The sequence below is a fragment of the Ochotona princeps genome, chromosome 7 (assembly GCF_030435755.1).
Source record: "Ochotona princeps isolate mOchPri1 chromosome 7, mOchPri1.hap1, whole genome shotgun sequence".
NCBI classification, from domain to species: domain Eukaryota; kingdom Metazoa; phylum Chordata; class Mammalia; order Lagomorpha; family Ochotonidae; genus Ochotona; species Ochotona princeps.
The window spans coordinates 51,396,946-51,417,512 of record NC_080838.1 but is presented as its reverse complement, the minus strand read 5'-3'; the positions used below and the strand labels follow the sequence as shown (position 1 = coordinate 51,417,512).

General features: G+C 37.9%; 1 protein-coding gene across 1 annotated transcript in view; it reads right to left on the bottom strand.

Moving 5' to 3' along the window:
- UNC5C (unc-5 netrin receptor C) overlaps positions 1-20,567 on the bottom strand; it is a 347,572-nt gene that overhangs the window by 106,545 nt on the left and 220,460 nt on the right. The window contains exon 3 of the mRNA XM_004590551.4: positions 10,120-10,263. Coding sequence (XP_004590608.2) covers positions 10,120-10,263 — 144 coding nt within the window. The remainder of the gene's footprint in view (positions 1-10,119; positions 10,264-20,567) is intronic.

Genomic DNA, 20,567 nt, shown 5'->3' with positions numbered 1-20,567 from the left:
TCTTATGAATTTAACATAAAAACTTTTATCATATTATATTTCATAGTAAAGGACAAAGGATAGAATAATCTTTAAGCTTGTCAGCAATAAGAGTATATGGGTAGTGTCTTCAACTGGGTCAGTGCTTGGGTATCCCTAAGATCTTGGAAACAAAGAAATTGCAAGTGAGCAAAGCTGCTGCAGAAAGGAAACACAATTTCAGCTATTCTTTATGTCCTCACTTTGGGGGCATTTATAGGACAAATGCATTTGTATTCTGAGAATCTGGCTAGAGGATTTTTTTAAAATAAATATTTTAGAGCTGGAACTCCAAATGACATCTATTACAGAAAAGCGGAAGGGGAAAATAACTCTACAAGCCACTCTTTTATATTCACACAACATGTTCAGATTCAGGAAAAAATGATTACATGTCATCACCACATTTTTTCAGGTATGTCTTAGGGATACATAATAAGGAACATGCCAACTTTATGGATAAGAACCTGACATACCAAAGAACTAAGGCTCTTTTTTTTTTCAGAATGCACAAGACTAACATAATTGCAGACAAGATTTCTTGCAAATAAGCATTTTAACCACACATGCCACTTTCCACATGGCATGAAGCATACTTTAATGATATATTTCAGTCTAGTGGGTTACCAGCCCTGCTTATAACATATGGGTAGATGATCTCCCTTAAATTACGACTTAACAGAGTGTTCCATCAAATGGTTTTTTACTCTCAGAATGAAATAGATTGTAAGTACTCATGGATTTGTGGTGCCCTGCATGAAACTTGGGAACTGTCTGCTACATACAAAAGCAAATATGCTTGGGAAAATATAGACTGACACAACCTGCTCTGGTATCATAGTTTTTCATTTTGAACGAAGAGCAGCAAGATGAATTATTTAATAACAAAAATTGAGATCTGTATGAGACAAGGAAAAATCTGTAAACATTTTCTCAGGTATCTCAAACATTTTAAATTTTATAATAAATCTCATGTAATTTAAAATATAGCCATTGCTATATATAATTGGGTTTCTGGGTTCTTTAACAGTTGCACAGGAATTAGGCCCCAATTCAGAAATGTGGTAGATAGGTCAGTTATTTTGGTGTGTGTGAAACCAGATGAGTTCTAGCAAGGCATATGGCATTAGACTGCTAGATACTGAGTGTGGCATGGCCTGCATCAATCAGCATGCTTGGATAAGGTAAGCTGGTCAAGCTGCATATTTACTCTGGCTTTCTGGTAGGTAGAGTAGATGGAAAATGAAAAGACAAATACCTCAGCAAATAAAATCTTGGATATATACACTTATGTCAAAATCAACATAGTAACTCACAAGATTGCATATATAGTTAACTGGAGGAAGCTAACCATACTTTTTTATTATTGATTGTTTTCTGGCATTTATTGAATACCTACACTGAGCCAGGTATTATCCTATGCATCCTGAACTCATCTGTGAACAAGCCAAAAAGAAATCCTTGCCGATGTGGAACTTACTTTCTAAGGGAATGGGGAGGGCTAAAATACAAACCAGAAATACATAAGTAAGTAAATGGACAGCAGATTAGGAGTTGTTAACTGTTATGGAAAAAATATATACATATATATAAATAAATATATATACACATATAAATAAATAAATACATATATATATATATATATATATATATATATATATATATATCATAAGAGCAAGTGTGGTATGCAGAGAGGGCACAAAGGAAGTCACTTCAAGATACTCAGTGTTCCTGTATTCCTTGGAAATGGGAACAATCAGCATGGAATAGTTTCCTCACCTTGCCTCCTCATATGCTGCCAGTTTGGGTCCATTTATGTATCTGTTTAGGTAGCACTAGCCACACACAAGGAATGCTTTCAGGCACTGGGGATACTCAGTGACCAAACAAGATTCCTGCCCTTCCTAAATCTCTGCTCTGTGACTTTAACCTCAACATAAAAGAAAATGGTTTAGGAGCTGGTATTGCTACATAACGGGTTAATCCTTTGGCTGGGGTGCTGGCTTCCTTTTTGGGTGCGGATTTGACTCTGCTTCTCCACTTCCAATTGAGCTTCCTGTTTATGGCCTAGGAAAGCAATGCAGGATGGCCAAAGTTATTGGGTCCTTTCACCCACGTAGTGAACCCAGAAGGAACACCTGGCTCACAGCTTTTGGAGCAGCCCAGCTTTGGTCGTTCCAGCTGTTTTGGAAGTGACCCAGCAGATGGACAGTTTCTTTCTTTCTCTCTGTGTATAACTCCAAGTTTCAAGTAAAATAAATAAATCTTACAAAAGAGAAAAAGGAAATGGGTAATGATGACAAATGCTATGAAGAAAAATTAACAGTCTTGAAACCAGGAGAGTGACAGGGTTGGGGGTCCATGTAGACTTTTCCAAAAACAGGGCACCTCAGCAAAAGGAGGTGAGTCAGTCTGAGAAGAGGGCAAAGAAGGGTTGCAGGAGGGAAGGGACTGGGGGCACACAGCATGTCTGGAATACTGTGCATGCTGGAAATAGCGAGATGGGCAAGAATAGAGCCGGCCAAGCAGAAAGGAGAGGCAGGAAGCCAAAGTGCTTTTACACTTTTATATTATAAATAGCAGTGAACATTTAAGCATCATGAATGTGGAAAGCAAGATGGTTTTGTGAACTGCAGCTATAAAAATTCCTGTTGCTTCCTCCTCACTGGTACCCAGTACATTGATTAAAAGCATGGAGTTGGCTTCTGGTCTTAGTTCTGCAAATAGCAGTGCTGGAACCTCTCACGGGGTTTTTGATTTCCCTTTGCTCTCAGTTTCCTCATCTATGATAATGGGGTTAATAATTGCATAAGTCACTCAGTGTGGTTGCATGGACTGAATGAGCTAATAATGCATTACAAGGGAAGTAGAACAGCGATTCGATTATTACCAATGCCATTGTAAATTGTAAGGCCCAACATTAACCACGGAGTGGCTTCTAAGCACTTAACTTTCTTTCTTTCTTTTCTTTCTTTCTTCCTTCCTTCCTTGCTTCTTTCCTTCCTTCCTTCCTTCCCTCCTTCTAATATTTATTCATTTTTTTATCGTAAAGGCAGATCTACATGGAGAAGGACAGACTGAGAGAAAGATCATCCATCTCCTGGTTCACTCCCCAAATGGCCACAATGGCTGGAGATGAGCTGATCTGAAGCCAGAAGTCAGGAGCCTCGTTTGGGTCTCTCACATGGGTGTAGGGTCCCAAGGCTTTAATTCATCTTCGACTGCTTTCCCAGGCCACAAGCAGGGAGCTGGATGGGAAGTGGAGCAGCCAGGACATGAACTGGCATCTATTTGGGATAATAGCAAGTGCAAGTCAAAGATTCAGCCACAGAGCCATTGTGCCACCCAGCCCGGCCTGTGCTGTGGTTTCTTGTAACCATAAGTACTACAAGGTACATTCCAAATATTAAAGATGACTAGTTCTTAAAATCCCCAACTATCGTATTTATTCGTTTATATCAGTTATAATGTTAAAATGATAGCTATAGAACTAAATTATTAAAAAATTAATTCTACCTATTAAACATTTTTAAAGTGTGAATACTGGAAATATTTATACAGCATGTGGCTAGCACCGTATTTCTGCTGCACGTTGCTGTTGCAATTAGCTTGCTAGCAGCTAGAGATACTAACATGATAACAAGGCTTCGTCCTGGGCCGCAGGTTAGAATGAGGCAGCTCTCACCCCAGGACAAAACACAAGGGAATTGTGAGGGGAGGGCAGACGGGGCCGCCCTGACCATCCTTCATTCTTTCCAGGAGCTCTCTTCCTCTTTGTAGCCACGGGCTTTTGTGTTGCTTGCTGTGATTTACTGGCTTGCACACACGATGAAGAGGAGATTCTGAGGAATCTCTTGCCAGTCCCAGGAAGATGGATTCGGAGTATGCACATCAATCTCTCCAGCGTTCTTGAATTCTAATAGCAGGCTGTGTCAGAGTGGTGTTCTGTTCTTTCCTTGGGCATGGGAAAAACTGCCATCTAATTTCATGTGTATCAGAAGAGCATTGGAAACCTTAGGATGGGTAGTCCAGGGTCTGAGAGATGAAATGGTAAGAGAAGCAGAGAAATGTTAGGCTGTGTTTTGTCTTTAGCAGTGTTGTTTCCAAGTAAACAGAGGAAGTTGCTGGAATGTTGTATCTACTATGAAAATCTACCATCATTCAGTGAGCTTGTCCTCAGCTTGGTGCCTTATGGTTCATACATCTGTCTTGTTCCATCTCAAAATAAACCTATCATTTCCATTTCATAGTTGGTGAAAGTAAGTAAGGCTCTGGGAAGTCAAGTCACTTGATGGTCACCTGAGGGAGTGATTTAAATTTAAGCCAAGCTGACCTCAAGCCTTGCCTCAATCCCTCCCTCATGTTGTTCAACCCTCCTGGTCTTCTCCCAAACATCCGAAGCACTGTTAGAGACCCCAAACACCAGCTTCAGCAATATTGATGCTGAGCCTTCCTGGCTGAAAGACAATGTTTCTTAGTATTTGATCTGAATTAAGTTTTCCTACACTTACGAAGAAAAAATCATGGACAGGTTTAAATTTGAGTTTACTCAAGCAAAACCAAGAATAATTTGTGAGGTAGGCAGCCCTCAGAACCAGAACAGGTTCTAAAATCTTTCACCAGGAGCATGACTTAACTGCCTTTACAGAAAATGGGAGTGAGGTATTAAGACGACCCAACTGATGACAGCTTACTTGGCTTATTGGTTATAAAGCCTCCTGCAATTAACTGAAGCTTAGCTGCTGTGATGGTTTTTGGTTTGCTGGGTCTAGGCCAGGAACTGAGGCCAAATTCATGGCCTCTGTGTAAGATCAAGGGACTGTTTTCCTCTTCTCTCAGACCATAACAATCAGCTCAGACTTCCACTATCTCAACAGTGCGAGGATTTCTCTCTTTGGTAAGCAAAGAATGCTGTAGAGGCAGATAGTACCTGGGTTTTTACGAACCCAATTCTGTACTGACACTACCTGGAACGTGTATTTGATCCCATAGTTTGTGGGCTCAGCCCTGGACCTGACTTTAGATGTCACCCAAAACCTCAGGTTGTTTTCCCTGTGCTATAAAATCAGGGTGACCATGACCCTTCTCTGGTTGGCTGTTTTTAAGAGCGCTCCACAGAACCTGGGGAGGAAACCCCATATTTTCTAGTTTCTTATACAAACTACACCTGTGTAGAGATGTGTTGGGCAAATGTAGCAGAAGGACATGCCACCATCCAGGAACCTGCATTTGGGGAGCCTGAGGGTCTTTGAACCCTGTTCTTTCACATATTTATGGAGGTCTGGAGGCTCAACAACACAGGCTTGATGGTTTAATGATTGTCTACTGGCAATCAACTTAACCTTCACTCTTCTCCTCACCCTCTATTCTTGTGTTGACTTTTCCAGTTACTGACACGAAACCAGTTCATGGATTACAAAATGCCATCACTTCAGGGATACCAAGGGTTTTAGGAAGCACATGGCAGGGTGTGGCCACAGACTAAATAAATCTTTTCTAATATAATTGCTTCCTAGACATTTTACTCAATACTTCTCTATACACTATAAAACAACCTCAAACACTGGTAGCTGTATTCCCATGAGAATTCTCTTCAGGACAGCTCAAGGTAGTATCAACTTGAGTTTGCTCTGAGTAAATTTCTCTGCAATGTAAGCTTCATTAGCCACCTGAAAAACTGGCACTTATTTCAACATTTGTATTATGTTCTTAGCTTTTGTTTGGATGACTGTTAAATTTCATATTTCTATTTTTTTCTCTCTCCACTCTGACTACGAACTGATTTTCATATTTTATCTAACATAAATGAAATAATTAATTAAAGCAGTACTCTGTATTAATTTCTCCCTGATAATAATATAAAGAGAACTCTTTCATGAAGGAACCATGGACAACTCCACAGTACACTTAATAAGCATAAATCTAATTCAGTGAAAGGTAATTGCACTTATTTAACCTTAGTGTTGTGGTTATCCTCACCTGTGACAAATTTAGAGTTTAATTACACTTTATTTGCTGGCCATCTGTCAAGTATTACTGCACAAACCATCACAGCTCACTTGACCCAGGGAGGCCTGCAGAAATTACAAGCCTTCTGCAGCACTGGCAAAAACTCACTTACTCAGTATCATTCGTTGGAAAAATGATCTGGACATTTGACCTTGTTTATTTTTCATCACCAAATATATCTACATAAATACATTTCTACATGATAGACGGTGTTCCTTGACAGCATGCGTATGAGTTTAGTTAATTATGGAATTAAAGGTAAAATTAGCATTTAGTCTTATGACTTTAGGGCAAAAAAGTGCTGTGGATAAATTGATCTTTTGTTAGAGGAATAATATGTTTTCTTAAGCACAATTTGACAATGCCACATTACATTTATAAGTCGTGAAGTAAATAGCAAAGTGCACAGAATATGTGGCAAAGAAAAATTGGAATTTTATCTTTACATGTATTTAATTTTATAAGAAACGTCATATTTATATGCATACATATCTATTACAAGGGTACCTCATGAAGTTCACAGGAAATGTAGTTAAAAGGTAAATTTATTCTGATACAATTTCAAAATCCACATGTTTTTATAATATGTATTTTCTCATGAACATTCTTAAGTTTGCTTACATCTTATATATCATACATATGAATTTGTCATAATACCTTCTAACATAACAAACTGTATATGCATAATTAGGGCCTATGCAGCCTTTAAACTTTAGGCAAGCCAATTTATTTGAAGTGTAGATTGGCAATTTAAAATATCTATACTGCTCCATGTTAAAGAATCTGTAGAAATGAAAGCTAAAGGTATTACTTATTGTTAGTACCTTTATTACAATTCAAAGCTGATTGTGAGTTTGCTTACATCTTAGAGCTTATCTTTCTTTACAGTAATAAAAACAGTTTCCTTGACATTCATGGTGGAAGGTTCCAGTGAGTGTTGGGGTATTTCACCAAGATCCCTTTGGAGGCTGGAAGTTCACTATGGTTGGTGCTGCTGCATGAGCCTCCAGGACCTTCTCTTCAGTGGAATTTCGTCAGGCGGGAGAGCTGACAGCCCAAGCCATACACACTGGTGGGGTTGGGAGTAAAGGAAGAAATGGCACCCACTAACTGATTTATGGGAGGAACAAGAAAAGGCCTGTTCATCTCCTTTGTGTCAAGTTTGGACAACTGTATGGGGCCAGCCATGCTCCAGCTATTCCTAAAAGGTTACCATTTATCGTGTTTGCCTCATTATCCAGTTTATCTCTCTGCCCTATGCCACAGCGTTCTTCCACAGATGTTGTTTCTAAAGAACACTGTGTAACACCTTTCCTGCCTATACACCTCCATTTCCTAAGTCTGTTTCATGGGCAACCCCATCAAGACAAACAGTAACTCTCCTTAGATATAATCAGAGAGAGAAGATAAGCGCTAAGCATTGAAATAATTACCATGGGGTTATTTAAACACCATATACTATGGGGTATTTTAACCACCAATACTATTTGTTATAGTATTTTAATTTTAAAATTGTTAAACGTATATGATATTCCAGATGTTTTATTATGCGCTAAAAATGTGTGGTTGGCAAGAAAATACTTGATTTCAAGGAACTCAGTGGCATGACACACATTTCAAGCAAGTGAATATTCAATGAGGTAAACCCTACAATAAGAATTTTGACAAATTGTTATAAAAGTAACTAACATACCCTTGTCTTCCTCTACAAGACTGGGATGGCTTGTCTAGGTTCACTTGAAAAAGGTCATCAAGCCTTTCAAATATCTTTTTCTGCTTTTCTCTCAAATCCCATATGCAATCTCCCAATAAGCACTTTCACTTCTACTGTCAAATATAACCAGAATCCTGGTCTCATCATGTGCAATACTTCCATTCTATGCTGACATGTGCTCCATCATAGCTGTAGTTGGATAACTGGTCTTCCAACCTCTTCCCTTGATCCTCATGGTCAAGTCTCCACACTGCAGTCAGGTGGTTCCGCAGATGCAAGTCAGATCACAGGCTCCTCAGCTGACAGGATTGCTACATGCTCCCATCTCATGCTGTGGAACCCAAAATGGCAACACCTACAGAGTCCTCACCCCTTCCGCTCCCATTCTTGCCTTGTCTGTTCTCTATATATCGCAAGTTTCAAGAGGACAAGGAGGGTCATGGGTACTGTTTCCAGCCCCATCGCCAGGATGCAGTATGGTGCTAAGAACAGAGGAAACTGTCACCGCACATTTGTCCTAAGGAAACGCTCAACATGAGCAATAGTTGAAACACGTATAGACCATAATATTTCGAATTCAATGGGACTAATATGTAAAAATCCTTACAGGACAGACATAGAAACACAGGTTGAATACATGAACCATGAAATGTGGTTGCTATGGGTTGAACTGTGTTTCGTTTTTAAATTCTTGCATGGAAGTGCTAACCCTCACTGTGTACTCCAGAATGCAACTGGATTGAAAAATAAGGCCTTAAAGGGTCAATTAAGTTAGCAGGAGGCTGCTACAATCGGCTCTAGTCAAATCCAAGCAGTGTGCTCTTCAGATGAGGAAATGTAAATGCACACACAAAGAAATGTAGATACAAACACAGAGAAAATGTGTGCGGATGCCGTGAGAAGGTGGTGACTGACAAGCTGAGAGCTGCAGAAAAGCTTCCCACACTAATTTCGAGCTAGATTTGTGTTGTGGATTTGTGTTGTGCAACTGCCCATTTTGTGCTAATTTGTTATGGACAGTTCTAGCAAGCTAACACAGTAGTCAATGTCATCATAGTAAATGTGATGATTTCACAAGTCAAAGTGACAAGGCCTAAGTTTTAGAAAGTCTTCAATTGTGGAAAGAGGATGAACTGGAAAGTGGTGTGAGCCACAGAGACGATCTGAGAAGCTTGAAGGACCTTCACAGAGCTCGTGGGAAATGTATATGTTGAAAACACTATGCATGGCTTTCAAAATCTCTTGAACTCAACTTTATAATCTAGTCCTATGTTTTCAGGAAAATTTAGGTGGTCCCTTAGTCAGGGTTCAGTTTAGATCAAGAGGAGAGGAAGGAAAGAGCTAGCATAAATTTGGGAGAAGTATCAGAAGCCAGGCTCGTTGGGGACTGAGAGACACAGTAGACCTAACTGATGTGACATCTAGTGTAAAATGGAATTGAACAAAATGCAGGGCTGTAATGAGATTCAGTAAACAGAAGATGTTGCATTTTAGTGGTTTCTCTCCTAAAGGACATCTTTCAGTTGCAGAAACTGATGACACTTTGTAGCACATAAATCAGTCTGAAAAGCTGTACCATCTTATCTGTGTATTTCCCACGTTCATGCATTCACAGAACTCTTCAAGACATATTTTAATATCCAAATAAGAATATCATAGAAATCAATAGAATTTGAAAATAATAATAAACAATGACTAAACATTTCATTTGGGTTTTCTCTCTTCCCTATAGGAAAACTATTCAACACTGTTTCAATCGGCAGAACAAACTCATTAAAGGAAGACACAGTGGACTTTCCTCTGTATCTGGGTTCATCCACGTGTTCAATTAATCCTCAACTGAAAATATTTTGGGGAAAAAACAAATCAATAACAGATATACACAGGCTCTTTGTTGTCATTGTTACCTAAATAAATACAACATCACTACAAATCCTTTATATTTGTAGTAATGTAACAAGTAATGCAGGGATGATTTCAGGAGTGGGGAGGATGTGCAGAGATTATATGCAAATACTGCACCATTTTATAAGAAGGGTTTGAACATTCTCAGATTTTTCCAAACCTCAGGGATCCTTTTACCAAATTCTCCAAAGGATACCAAGGAATGTCCTTGGTTTTCCCATGGCCTAATTACCAGCAGATTAAAAGATATCTAAGATATTTTTGAAAAGCATACTTTGCAATCCCTAAAGAAATATCATGTAGCAAAAATTGAAAGATCTTGGTGTTGAGACAGGGATATGCAGAAATTTTCAAGTATAGCAATCTTGGAATAGTTCTGAGCCAGAATCTTTAGCCAGGGTTCTGTATGTCAGGATTAGAATCTAGGAATTAGTATAATTCCATTCGCTTCTGAAAACCATGCAGAGACTCACATGCGATGCGCACGTACGCCTTCCGGCTCTTTGTGGTGCCTGCTGAGCTCCAGGCCACGCACTGGCACCAGTAATCCTCAGGCCCAAAGAGTTCTTCCACTTGCTGCCGTGAAATCTCAATGCTCACCTCCCGGACAATGAGACCTGGTGGTAGAGGGAAGATTTGCGTCAAGAGAAGATGTGTGACAGCAACAAGACACATCACACCGTATTTCTCCCCCAGTGATTCTCTTTCATGCCATAGATCAACACCCAAGATACTGTTCCCTATCTTTGCTCCAATTGTTTGCTCTGCAACTTTTTCATTCTCTTATTTGCTATTTCAATCTTCTGAAATCATCCAATGATAAAAGAGGAGTAGCTGTATGATTGCACAGAATAAGGCTTTGCCTCAGAGATCACTAAGATTTACTTCCCATGAAGTTATTAACTTCTCATAGTCAAACTTAAACTTGGATTTCTCATATTGTAAGGCTGCTACTCTAATGGCATAGGCTATGCTTACCAGATTCATATATGCTACACAACTTTGCAATCACTAAATCTTGCCAGTTTTTCACATGAAATGGACAATAACCTAAAACTACAATTGGAGTACAAGTAAATTATTGTGACAGTTGCATTTCAGTTATGATGACCCATCATTTTTCTTGAAAGAATCCTAGCTAGCATCAGTCAACAGCCTTCTGGTTCCTTATCCTCCCCCAGAAACAAAAATAATACAAATGAAGTTTTCCGGCATAGTAAAATGAAAGTTCAAATGTTACTATGTAATTGCACTGTTACTGAAATCTTGTTGAAGTGCCTCTAGCCAAAATGCACAAATAATTGCGATTTATTTTGCAAAATTACATAATCCTAGAGAGTGAAACCTGAAGTATGCATGTGGGATCATCTTGTGAGCGGTACTTGACATTTCAGGGCTATTTCAGAGATTCATTTTGCAGTGTGTCTCTTTGCATTGAGCAAGAGGAATTATCTGAATAAGATACATAGGGAACGACCAGATCTCCTGCAGACTGAAAGCACCTGTTTCCACACTTGTTTACGCAGGGAGAACTAACATAACTCTCACAGAGTGATGGAGAATTTGTTCTGAGACAAGAGTGGGCACTAGAGCAGAGATGAAATGTGTTGCTTTGCAATATTTATTTCTATTCATTCACTGAAAATATTTGTTAAGTATTCATTATATAACAGAAACTGAGCTGCACACCTGTGAGACTCGGATGAATAAGGTAGTCATATCCCCAATGAACTGGTACTGTGAACGGAGGATCATCTTAGCAAGGAGGTATACTATTTTCTAAATGTTTATATGAAAGTTGGAGTAACGCACACAGACACGGAGATATGGGAGTGAGAGTGGGGGAGACAGAGAGAGAGAGAGAGAGAGAGAGAGAGAGAGAGAATCTTCCATTTGTTGTTTCATCAACACTGTGATGGTCTATATAGTAATCCTTTTTTTTTTCAAGTAACCAGTACATCCTAAGCATCACTCCATGTACATAAAGAAGATAGACATATTATTTCAGCCAACATCCTGCTAATACAGTGAATTTCACATCCCAAGCCATAAACACATAACACTACTTACTGCCCCTTTCCCTCAACCCTGCTCAGCCCTCTCAGTTCCCTCCCTGATTACAATAATTTTCTCACTGTTGCAGTGTTGAGAAAGCTGCAGGCAGATGAGCTACTGTGTCTTCCTCCCTCCCCCTCACTTGTCCCTTCTTTCCCTGCCCCCATTCTCTGGCACTGACTGCCTTAGCCTTCATTTTCCATGTGTTCTTTTTGCAGAGTTCAGTTACTGGAAACAAATCTTTTGCCTTAAGGTTTGCTGTGATACATTTCCAGTCACCCAAGGGCTGATATACCTGCAATGTGTGTTTCAGAGTATAAGGGCTCTTTCTAAAATGCAGAGCAGTAACAAATGAGCTCAGGATATTAAAACCACATACAAGTATTTCGTATCCCCTCAGGTTTCACCCTTTTTACTTAAAGCGATTGCAGGAAACCAAGTTAAATGCTGGTGGAACTTCAGTGGCTCTACTATATCCGTTCGCCCAAATAGGCTCATAGATGTTTCTCTTGACCACAAAGCTGAAGCCTTTTAAAAAGCCACAGACTAACCCTCCTGCTACAGAGCCTATTCATAGGATGAATGTTCTGATGTGTGTGTCCCAGGCTCCCTGGCATGCTGGATTCAAGTACACAGTGACTTGTCTTCAGCTTCACAGATGCCCCATTCAGCAAGAGGTAGGTTATGTACAGACCACATATCACATGCTCCAAAGTTTACCTTCCAAATGAGGTCAGCAATGCAAGAACAAGAAAGAACTGAAGCGTGAAATATCTAACACTTCCAGGTCAGAGCTTCCTGCATTAAGCTGCCTTATTCAGACACTGAGCTACATGGTTGCACATCATCATTTCATTACCATAGGTAAGTTCAATACCTGTGATATTTGGCTCATCAAACCGGAGCCTAGCGGTTGTGTAAAAGTAGGTAATATCTATTCTCTTTGAAAGTACAATTTCAAATCTTCTTGAAGTCTTCTGATGGAAAAAGCAAGTTTCCTTGAAATTTGAAATGCCATCAGCATTACGTCCCAGGCTTTCTGCTTTGAAGAACACTTGGGAACTTGAAATTAGTTTCAGGTTATTTAACGGTGGGGGAAATGCTGCAGTTGACAGGATTTACTAAAATACAAATGTGTAGTTTCCATCACATCTGATAACATCAAAGGTTTCCCATCAATGTGTTTCCTTTAATAACAGCATCTCGAGGTTGCATACTGTTTGAAGTTTGCAGTGATTTGCTTTTACAAGAGCATTCATTGTGGTTTGGGAGCCAGAGTACAGAAAAGTAATTAGCATGTTATACCCAGAAGTTTTCTAATGAGTGTGAGCATGCACTTGTTAATGGGAACTTTCAAATGAATATAGAAATCTAGATACAAATGCATCATTCCAGGTGGATTATTGTGAGGACATGCATGAATAGCCAACAAAACCTGGCAAATGATATTTATTCTTAATTTTTATCTTAGGTTTGATTCCATAAATCTGGCCAGGCATCCCAGTGTTTTTCTAGGATATTATTATGAAGCTATTACAAATACATGTCAAATCCTACTGCTTAACGAACTACGAAAATATCTACACTTCCCCAGAAATATAACACATTACTATCAAATGAATACTTATTATGAGTCCATTAATGTCAGCTATCACATTAAGTTGCAGAAATTAAAGACAGATCAAATACTATTTAGCTTCAAGATGTTCACTTCGTGTCTAAAAGTATCCTGCTTATTACGTTGCATCTCACACACACACACACACACACAGAGTCATTTTAAAACATTTAAACAATGTACTCATCATTCAGCACCTTCAGATTTCTTGTGTGTGTTTCACATCAAACTTCCTAGACCAACATTAAACTGCAATATGATAAATGTCTCAGTTATATTTCACAACCCTCTCAATGACTTTATCTTTCACACAGCAACAAGAAGTTTTGAGGCATTGTGTTGAGCAGACATGGCAATTCAACTTCCCCCGGCAATCTCTCTAAGGGGAGAAGCACTACAGTGCTTACTTTGCCAAATCTTATTACAGCACATTTGCTGCTAGGATGCAGGCTGGTGGAAAATGCACAAAGCTGCAGGTAAGGATGTTCTGGAATATATCACAGAATTATATTGAATTAGTGTGGCTCTTTCTCGTGCTTTCTTCCCGACCCTAATCCTATTGGTTTTTGCTAATATGATATAAAATATGAAACAAACATGCATTCTAGATGTCTTAACATAAATTCAATAACACAAATACATTCTGACATTATTTTAAAAGGTATCATACCAAAAAAAGCCTGATAATTGTCTGAGCAACTTTTACTACTCAGTTATGCACATTAGCTGAGAATTTCATAATTGAGATGCTATGCTTTTATAGATGACGTTAATTCATAATCTTTGCCCTACAGTAAAAAAATAAGACACTGCAAATACTTGGGAATTCTCTGAAATATTTTTAGTGTAATGCATAGTGTATTAACAGGGTATTAAATTTAACTAAAATTATTTTGTGCTATAAGAAACTGCAGATTGCTAGTATGTTGGCTATATTAGGAGTGTAATTTTCTAAAATTGCCTCTCCCATCTCTGAGATTGAAATGAACTTAAGCAACTCACAAGTTACTGATACTAACTCATGAAAAAATGGAAAATCAGAACAGACTAATGGGTAATCAGTCTGAATCAGTAAAAAAAAAGTCTTTCATCAAAGAAAAGCCTGCTACATTCACTGATGAATTATATCAAACATTGAAAGTGCTAATAATAATTCTACTCAAATTCCTCCACAAAATTAAAGATGTAATACTTTCACATTCATGTTACAGAGTCAGTATTATCCTCTTATCAGAGCTGGATGAGGCTGTGACAGGAAAAGAAAAGATCAGGCCTGAAAAACACAGGTACAAAACAACTCCAAGAAATACTAAAAAAATAAATTTAACAGCACTTTAAAACAGTTCACTAATTCTGATTAAATAGGATTTGTATCTGGGATGCAGGAAGATTCAACATATGCAAATCAATCCAAGTGACAAGCTATATTAACTGAACAAAGGACAAAAATCATATGCTCATCACAACAGATGCAGAAAAAGCAAAGGAGGAAGTTAAGTAGTCTTCAGGATTGTGGCTAACATAATCTCATGCACAAAATTGTAAGAGTACATGGAATGCTGGTGGAACAAATGGCTCCAATTAAGTTGTGAGATAAAAAAAGCTATGGAAGTCAGTATTGAGAGTGCAAAGACAACTGAAAACTGATCTGCTATGTGACCTAGTTATCCCAGTTCTGGAAATATATATCCAAAGGAAATGAAATCTACATATGAGAAAGTTCCCTGTGATCCTATATTTACAGCAGCACAGTATACAATAGCAAAGGCATGGAAACAACCCAGATGCCCATTGAAAGACAAATGGATAAAGAAATTGTGGTACATCTATTCATGGAATACTACTCAGCCATTAAAAAGAAGGAAATTCTACCATTTGCAACAACAACAAAAAAACCGAACTAGAGACCATTATGCTCAGAGAAATAAGCCAATCATAAAAGCAAAATTATCCATACAAAATACATAGTAAATAGATATATAGGTAAACATGTATATGCATATATTAATCTAATGGAACTGTATAATGGAGACTAGTATACTGAAAAGTGAAGATACTTTGCAGTATGCATCTTTACTCCCAAATAAAAGATGGACTCCAATGAAACTGTTAATAAATCATGACAATAGAATGCTGGACTTTCTACCATTGTCAGGATACACTTAAATAGCAGAATGATAGACCTATGATTGTTGCTGAAGGACTATACTATTTTAATAACATAGGGGAAGACAGTGGGGAGAAGGGGAGGGTGAGCCTATAGAACTGTATCATGAAAATAAATAAATAAATAAATAAATAAATAAATAAATATTTATGTGTAAAAAATTCTATGACAGTAGTGAGGGCAATGATTATTTTTCGGTGTGCTTGTGAAAGTCTAGGCAACAATAACAGAAATACAGAGATGATATTATATCAAAGGAAGCAACCTATAAAGTGATGATACAACGTACATAAAGGGACAAAAATATTTACAAGTCATTCAGCTGATGAAAGGTTAAAATCTAAAATACGTAAGGAACAAAAATAACTCAGTGTCAACAAAATGAATACCCGGATTTTAAAAGACAGGCAAAAAGCCTCAGTTGACATTGGCCCAAAGGACAGTTAATAAATACCAAATATCTATGTAAAAACACATCCAATACCATTAATCATCAGGAAAATGAAAGCCAGGCCCACAATGAGATACCACCTCACATCTGATAGAATGCCTTGAAGATAACAACTATTGGGAAGAAAAAAGGGACACCTTGCACACTGAGTGTAGGAATAGAAACTGATAAAGTCATTATGGAAAACAGTATAAAAAATAGTACCACCACATAATCTAGCAATTTGAGTGCCAGGTACTCCTGTATTTATTGTGGTACTACTTATGACAGCCGCGGCATGGAACCAACCTTATTCTTCATCAAGAGATGATACAGAAAATGTGTTTTATATGACCAAGGAGTATTACTCATTAAAATACGAAATCATGACATGTTCAAAAAGTGAGTCATGGATGAACCATAACCTAAGTAAAATAAGTCAGGCACTGGGAGGCAAATATTGCATGTTTTCATTTGCGAGTGACTTCGATAAACCCTGTTTTCATAGATGCAGAGCACAGAATAGTGGTTTTCAAAAGCTAAGGGCTTAAGGATAACTGGAGAAGTATTGATCAAAGAACATAAATTTTCACTTAGATATGAAGAGCAATGTCAAGAGATCTATTGTATGAAGTAGTGACTACAGTAAACATCAATGTCTTATTATTTGAAGAATATTTTAAGTGCTCATATCACACACACAAACACATGCAAAGGTAAGTTTGTGATGTAATGCATATGTTAGTCAGCTTGATCTAGTCATTCCACAATGTATACTTCTTTAAAACATTGCCTTGCATGCTACAAATATACTTAATTTTTATGGACAGAATTTTTAACATTATAAAATGAACTTACTCAAAGAGCTAAAATATAGCATGGCTGAGTCTGAATGATTTAAGAAATTGACCTGGAAATATTTCCTATCAATGTCATTGCTTTGAATTTTTTTCTTTTTTTAAAAAATATTTATTTTTGTTTTTGTTAAAAATATAGATTTACAGAAACTGAGGGAGAGAGTGTGTGTGAGAGACAGAGATCTTCCAAACACTGGCTCACTCCCCAAATGGCTGCAAGCATCACAGATGAACCTATCCAAAGCCAAGAGCCAGGAACCTCTTCTGGGTTTCTGACGTGGATTCAGGTTCCTGGCTTTGCTCCATCCTCTGCTGCTTTCCCAGGCCGTACGTAGAAAGCTGGATGGGAAGTGGAGCAGCTGGAACATAAATTGAGACCCACATGGAATGATGATGCTTGCAGGCAATGAGTTAGCAAGCAGAACCATCACGTCATACTCAACGTGATTCCTTTCTATGATCACAGCTTTTATTTGCTTGTTTCCATTGGCCAGTATCTCACATGTAAGATAAGGATCTATGTATTTGTCTAGAACTGAGCATATTCATTCAGGGAATTTTTAGTCCTTCTAGAAAACTATGCAGTTCCAGTTCAAGGTCACTTTTTCTTCCCCAAATCTGAAAATTCTGTTAACTATAAGATGGCAAAATAGAGTGCCAAATGATACTCTGGTGATCACAATATCTTTTTCCTTCTCATCTTCTGGGGAGTGTTAGATTTTACATTTCACAGGAGAACCAGCCCTCTAATTTTTTTATTTGACCTTTCAGTGACCATCACACTTGAAACTCCAAGTCTGCAGGATAAAGTAGTAGTAGATCTGATAAACATCTCTGTCTCACAGTTAGAGATGTAGTGAGTTGACAGAAATCAGTCTTAGCAGCACTGACCATCATTTAATTACCACTCTTTGGTGATGAAAAATCTGTTGAATCTGTGCCAAGAAACCTTTCTGAGACCAATTTGGGGCTAAAATGCCTTATCTATTTAACCTCTGCTGTATGTGTCAATGTTATTCAAACTATAAAGAAGCAATTTAAAAAAAAAACAGGAGAGCAATTTGTTTAATTCTGGTGGGCACTGAGCACATTCCATTGAATTGGCAAATGCAACATCCTTCTAAATGTTTTTCCTATTTCAGGGAGCAGACACATGACTGAAGTTGCTTCTTGTAACAGCCTCATGTCATATCAGAGTGCTTCATTTGTGTTTCAGCTACACAGTTTGACGATCAGCTTCCTCATTATCTGTACCTAGGGAGGCAGTAGATGATAGCTTAAATACTTGGGTGTTTGCCATGAATATAAGAGACTTGGATTGATTTTTGGCTTCCTGGTTTTGGCCTGGCCTGTGCATTAGGGGCAGTGAACCAGTAATAACACGATCTAAGTATATCTCTTCCAAACAAAAATGAAAATAAGATATTAAAAAGTTTCCTTTTTAAAGTCTAGTATATGTATCTGACTACATACATCAAGGTCATTTATTTGAATGGCAGAGTTACAGAGAGACACACAGAGAGATACTCCCTCTGCTGGTTTACTCCCCAAATGGCCAAAGTTGTCAGGTGTGGGTCAGGTAGAAGACAAGAGCCTGGGATTCCATCTGGTGTCTCTCTCAGGTTACATGGGCCAACGTACTTGGGCTATCTTCCCAAAAGCACTCCCAGATGCATTAACAGGTAGTTTGACCGGAAGTGGAACAACTAACTGGTACTCAGTAGTGCCTCCTTGAGATGCTGGTGTTGCAAGTGGTGGCCAACTCTCTGTGCCACAACACTAGCTCCAACACCTTTCCTCTACAATAGGATTCTTAATGATGATCTAAATTTGATCACATGTATTTCTTTGCTCCTTTTCATTGTGTACCTTGTTAGCAATTTTATAAAGATAATTACTAACTTAATAATTAATAATTAATTAAGTTTAATAAAAAAGCTTCCTGTTAAAGGGAATATAACATAGTATATTTCCAAGATATTTAATGAAACTCTTTTTGATCAAATGCTTCTCTCTGGGGATAGCATGGTAAAGAAGGCAAATAAAATACCTGTTCTCCTATGGGTTACCTTTTCATTATGAAGACCATTTCTGAGTGCCTATTTCATTCACAGTGGTACCCTTTTTAGTAGTCAGAGGGATGAGCTACAGAGGGATCCTTCTTTCAGAAGTTTAATAGGTGCAGAGATCAAAATGCCACTGCATTGAGCAAGGGACCCTGTCATAGACATAATGTATCTATTGCGCAGTAACTGGTACAATGATTTATCCAGCTAGAGTGAAAGAATAAATTGTTTCTACATATATAGTAACTCTAAAACAAAGTACTAAATTCCAGTCTAATGGATTATCAGTGTTTTTCCTCAACATATTAAACAATGGAGCTCTGCAGTACCAAGGAATCACAGTCCCGCGTCTACATGGCTTTTACTGTGGCTTTGGGTCGCATTTAGTATATTGTTGAGCTATTGATTAATAATAATACACAGTTTGGAAAAGTCTGAAGACCCCTTGAAGAAAGTTATGTTCAAATAGCTTCAGAAAGAGACAAGAATGGAAATGTGCGAAAGGAGAGGGTGTGAGACAAACCCTGGGTATAAAGGTTTAGAGATGATTCCAAGAACCATCAGAAAATGAGAATGACAGCAAGAAGCAGCAGTGATGAAAGTGGGAAATATTACAGATGAGAAGAATTTATAATAACTGAGCTAACAATAAAGACTAAGAAGATTGACTCTTGGAAAGTCTCAAATGATAGGTGGAGAAAATTGTTCTTCGAGATGGGAACACACAAACCTGTACATTAGGGAAGTGACAATATTTCAGACACATGCTTTACAAAGATTAACATGTTTCTACCAAAAACAAGGCTAAATTGACATACTTCTAAAATATCTCACTAAACTCAGTTTTTAGTAATATTACAAAAATTATTTTCTGATTTATGATCATATATCAGGACATTAATGCTAAGTGTAAGAACAATATTCCTAGTGACCTTCGTAAAACAGTTTGCTGATGGAAACCAGGTACATGTGTCCAGAGTAGTAATTACGCATACTGTTGAACATTCATTTTGCACTTACCGCAAATGATTTGAAAACAAGCATTAAGAGCAATCACTTCTGAATGACTGTCACTTATAACACGGCACACACAGTTTATTCTGGAGGACAGCTATTGCTTATTTTAAAAGCAGTATGTTTCATATTTTTAATCAAGCATTTCAAACAGATCTCTGAAAGCTCACATTAAAAAAAGAATCAGCTCACCCAGGACAATGATTATTACAACTGGGGCACTGAGAAAATATTAGCCTAACAGAGTAACCTACTGACTTATTTAGGTATGAACCTGAATTTTTGCTTTGTATTTGTGTTCAGTGCTGACTTTTGCAAGTCATGACTTCATCAAGCCATGGATTCCCAACTTGTAAATTAAAACACAATATTTGTTTGATTTTCTGGTTTGTTAATAAAGACATGGAATAAAAGTTTTAAATGCAATTGAGATCTTCTGAATGCTTTTTAAATATACTGTAAAAGAGTAAATATTTTGAAGTAAAGCCATATTCTATATACAAAATTATCATTTGAGGTACCACGTAGGCCAGAGGGCACAGGAGCATCCTTAGATAGAAATTGTAAGTGGCAAGTCCAGGTGTGAATGATACAGCTGGTAGTAGAAATGTCAGCAGAGTTGGGTGAGTCAGATCTGATTGTTTAGGGCAAAGCAGCTGAGGCTAGATCATCTGCAAATGAAATGTGAAGAGCAGAAATAAGTTCAAAGTGTTT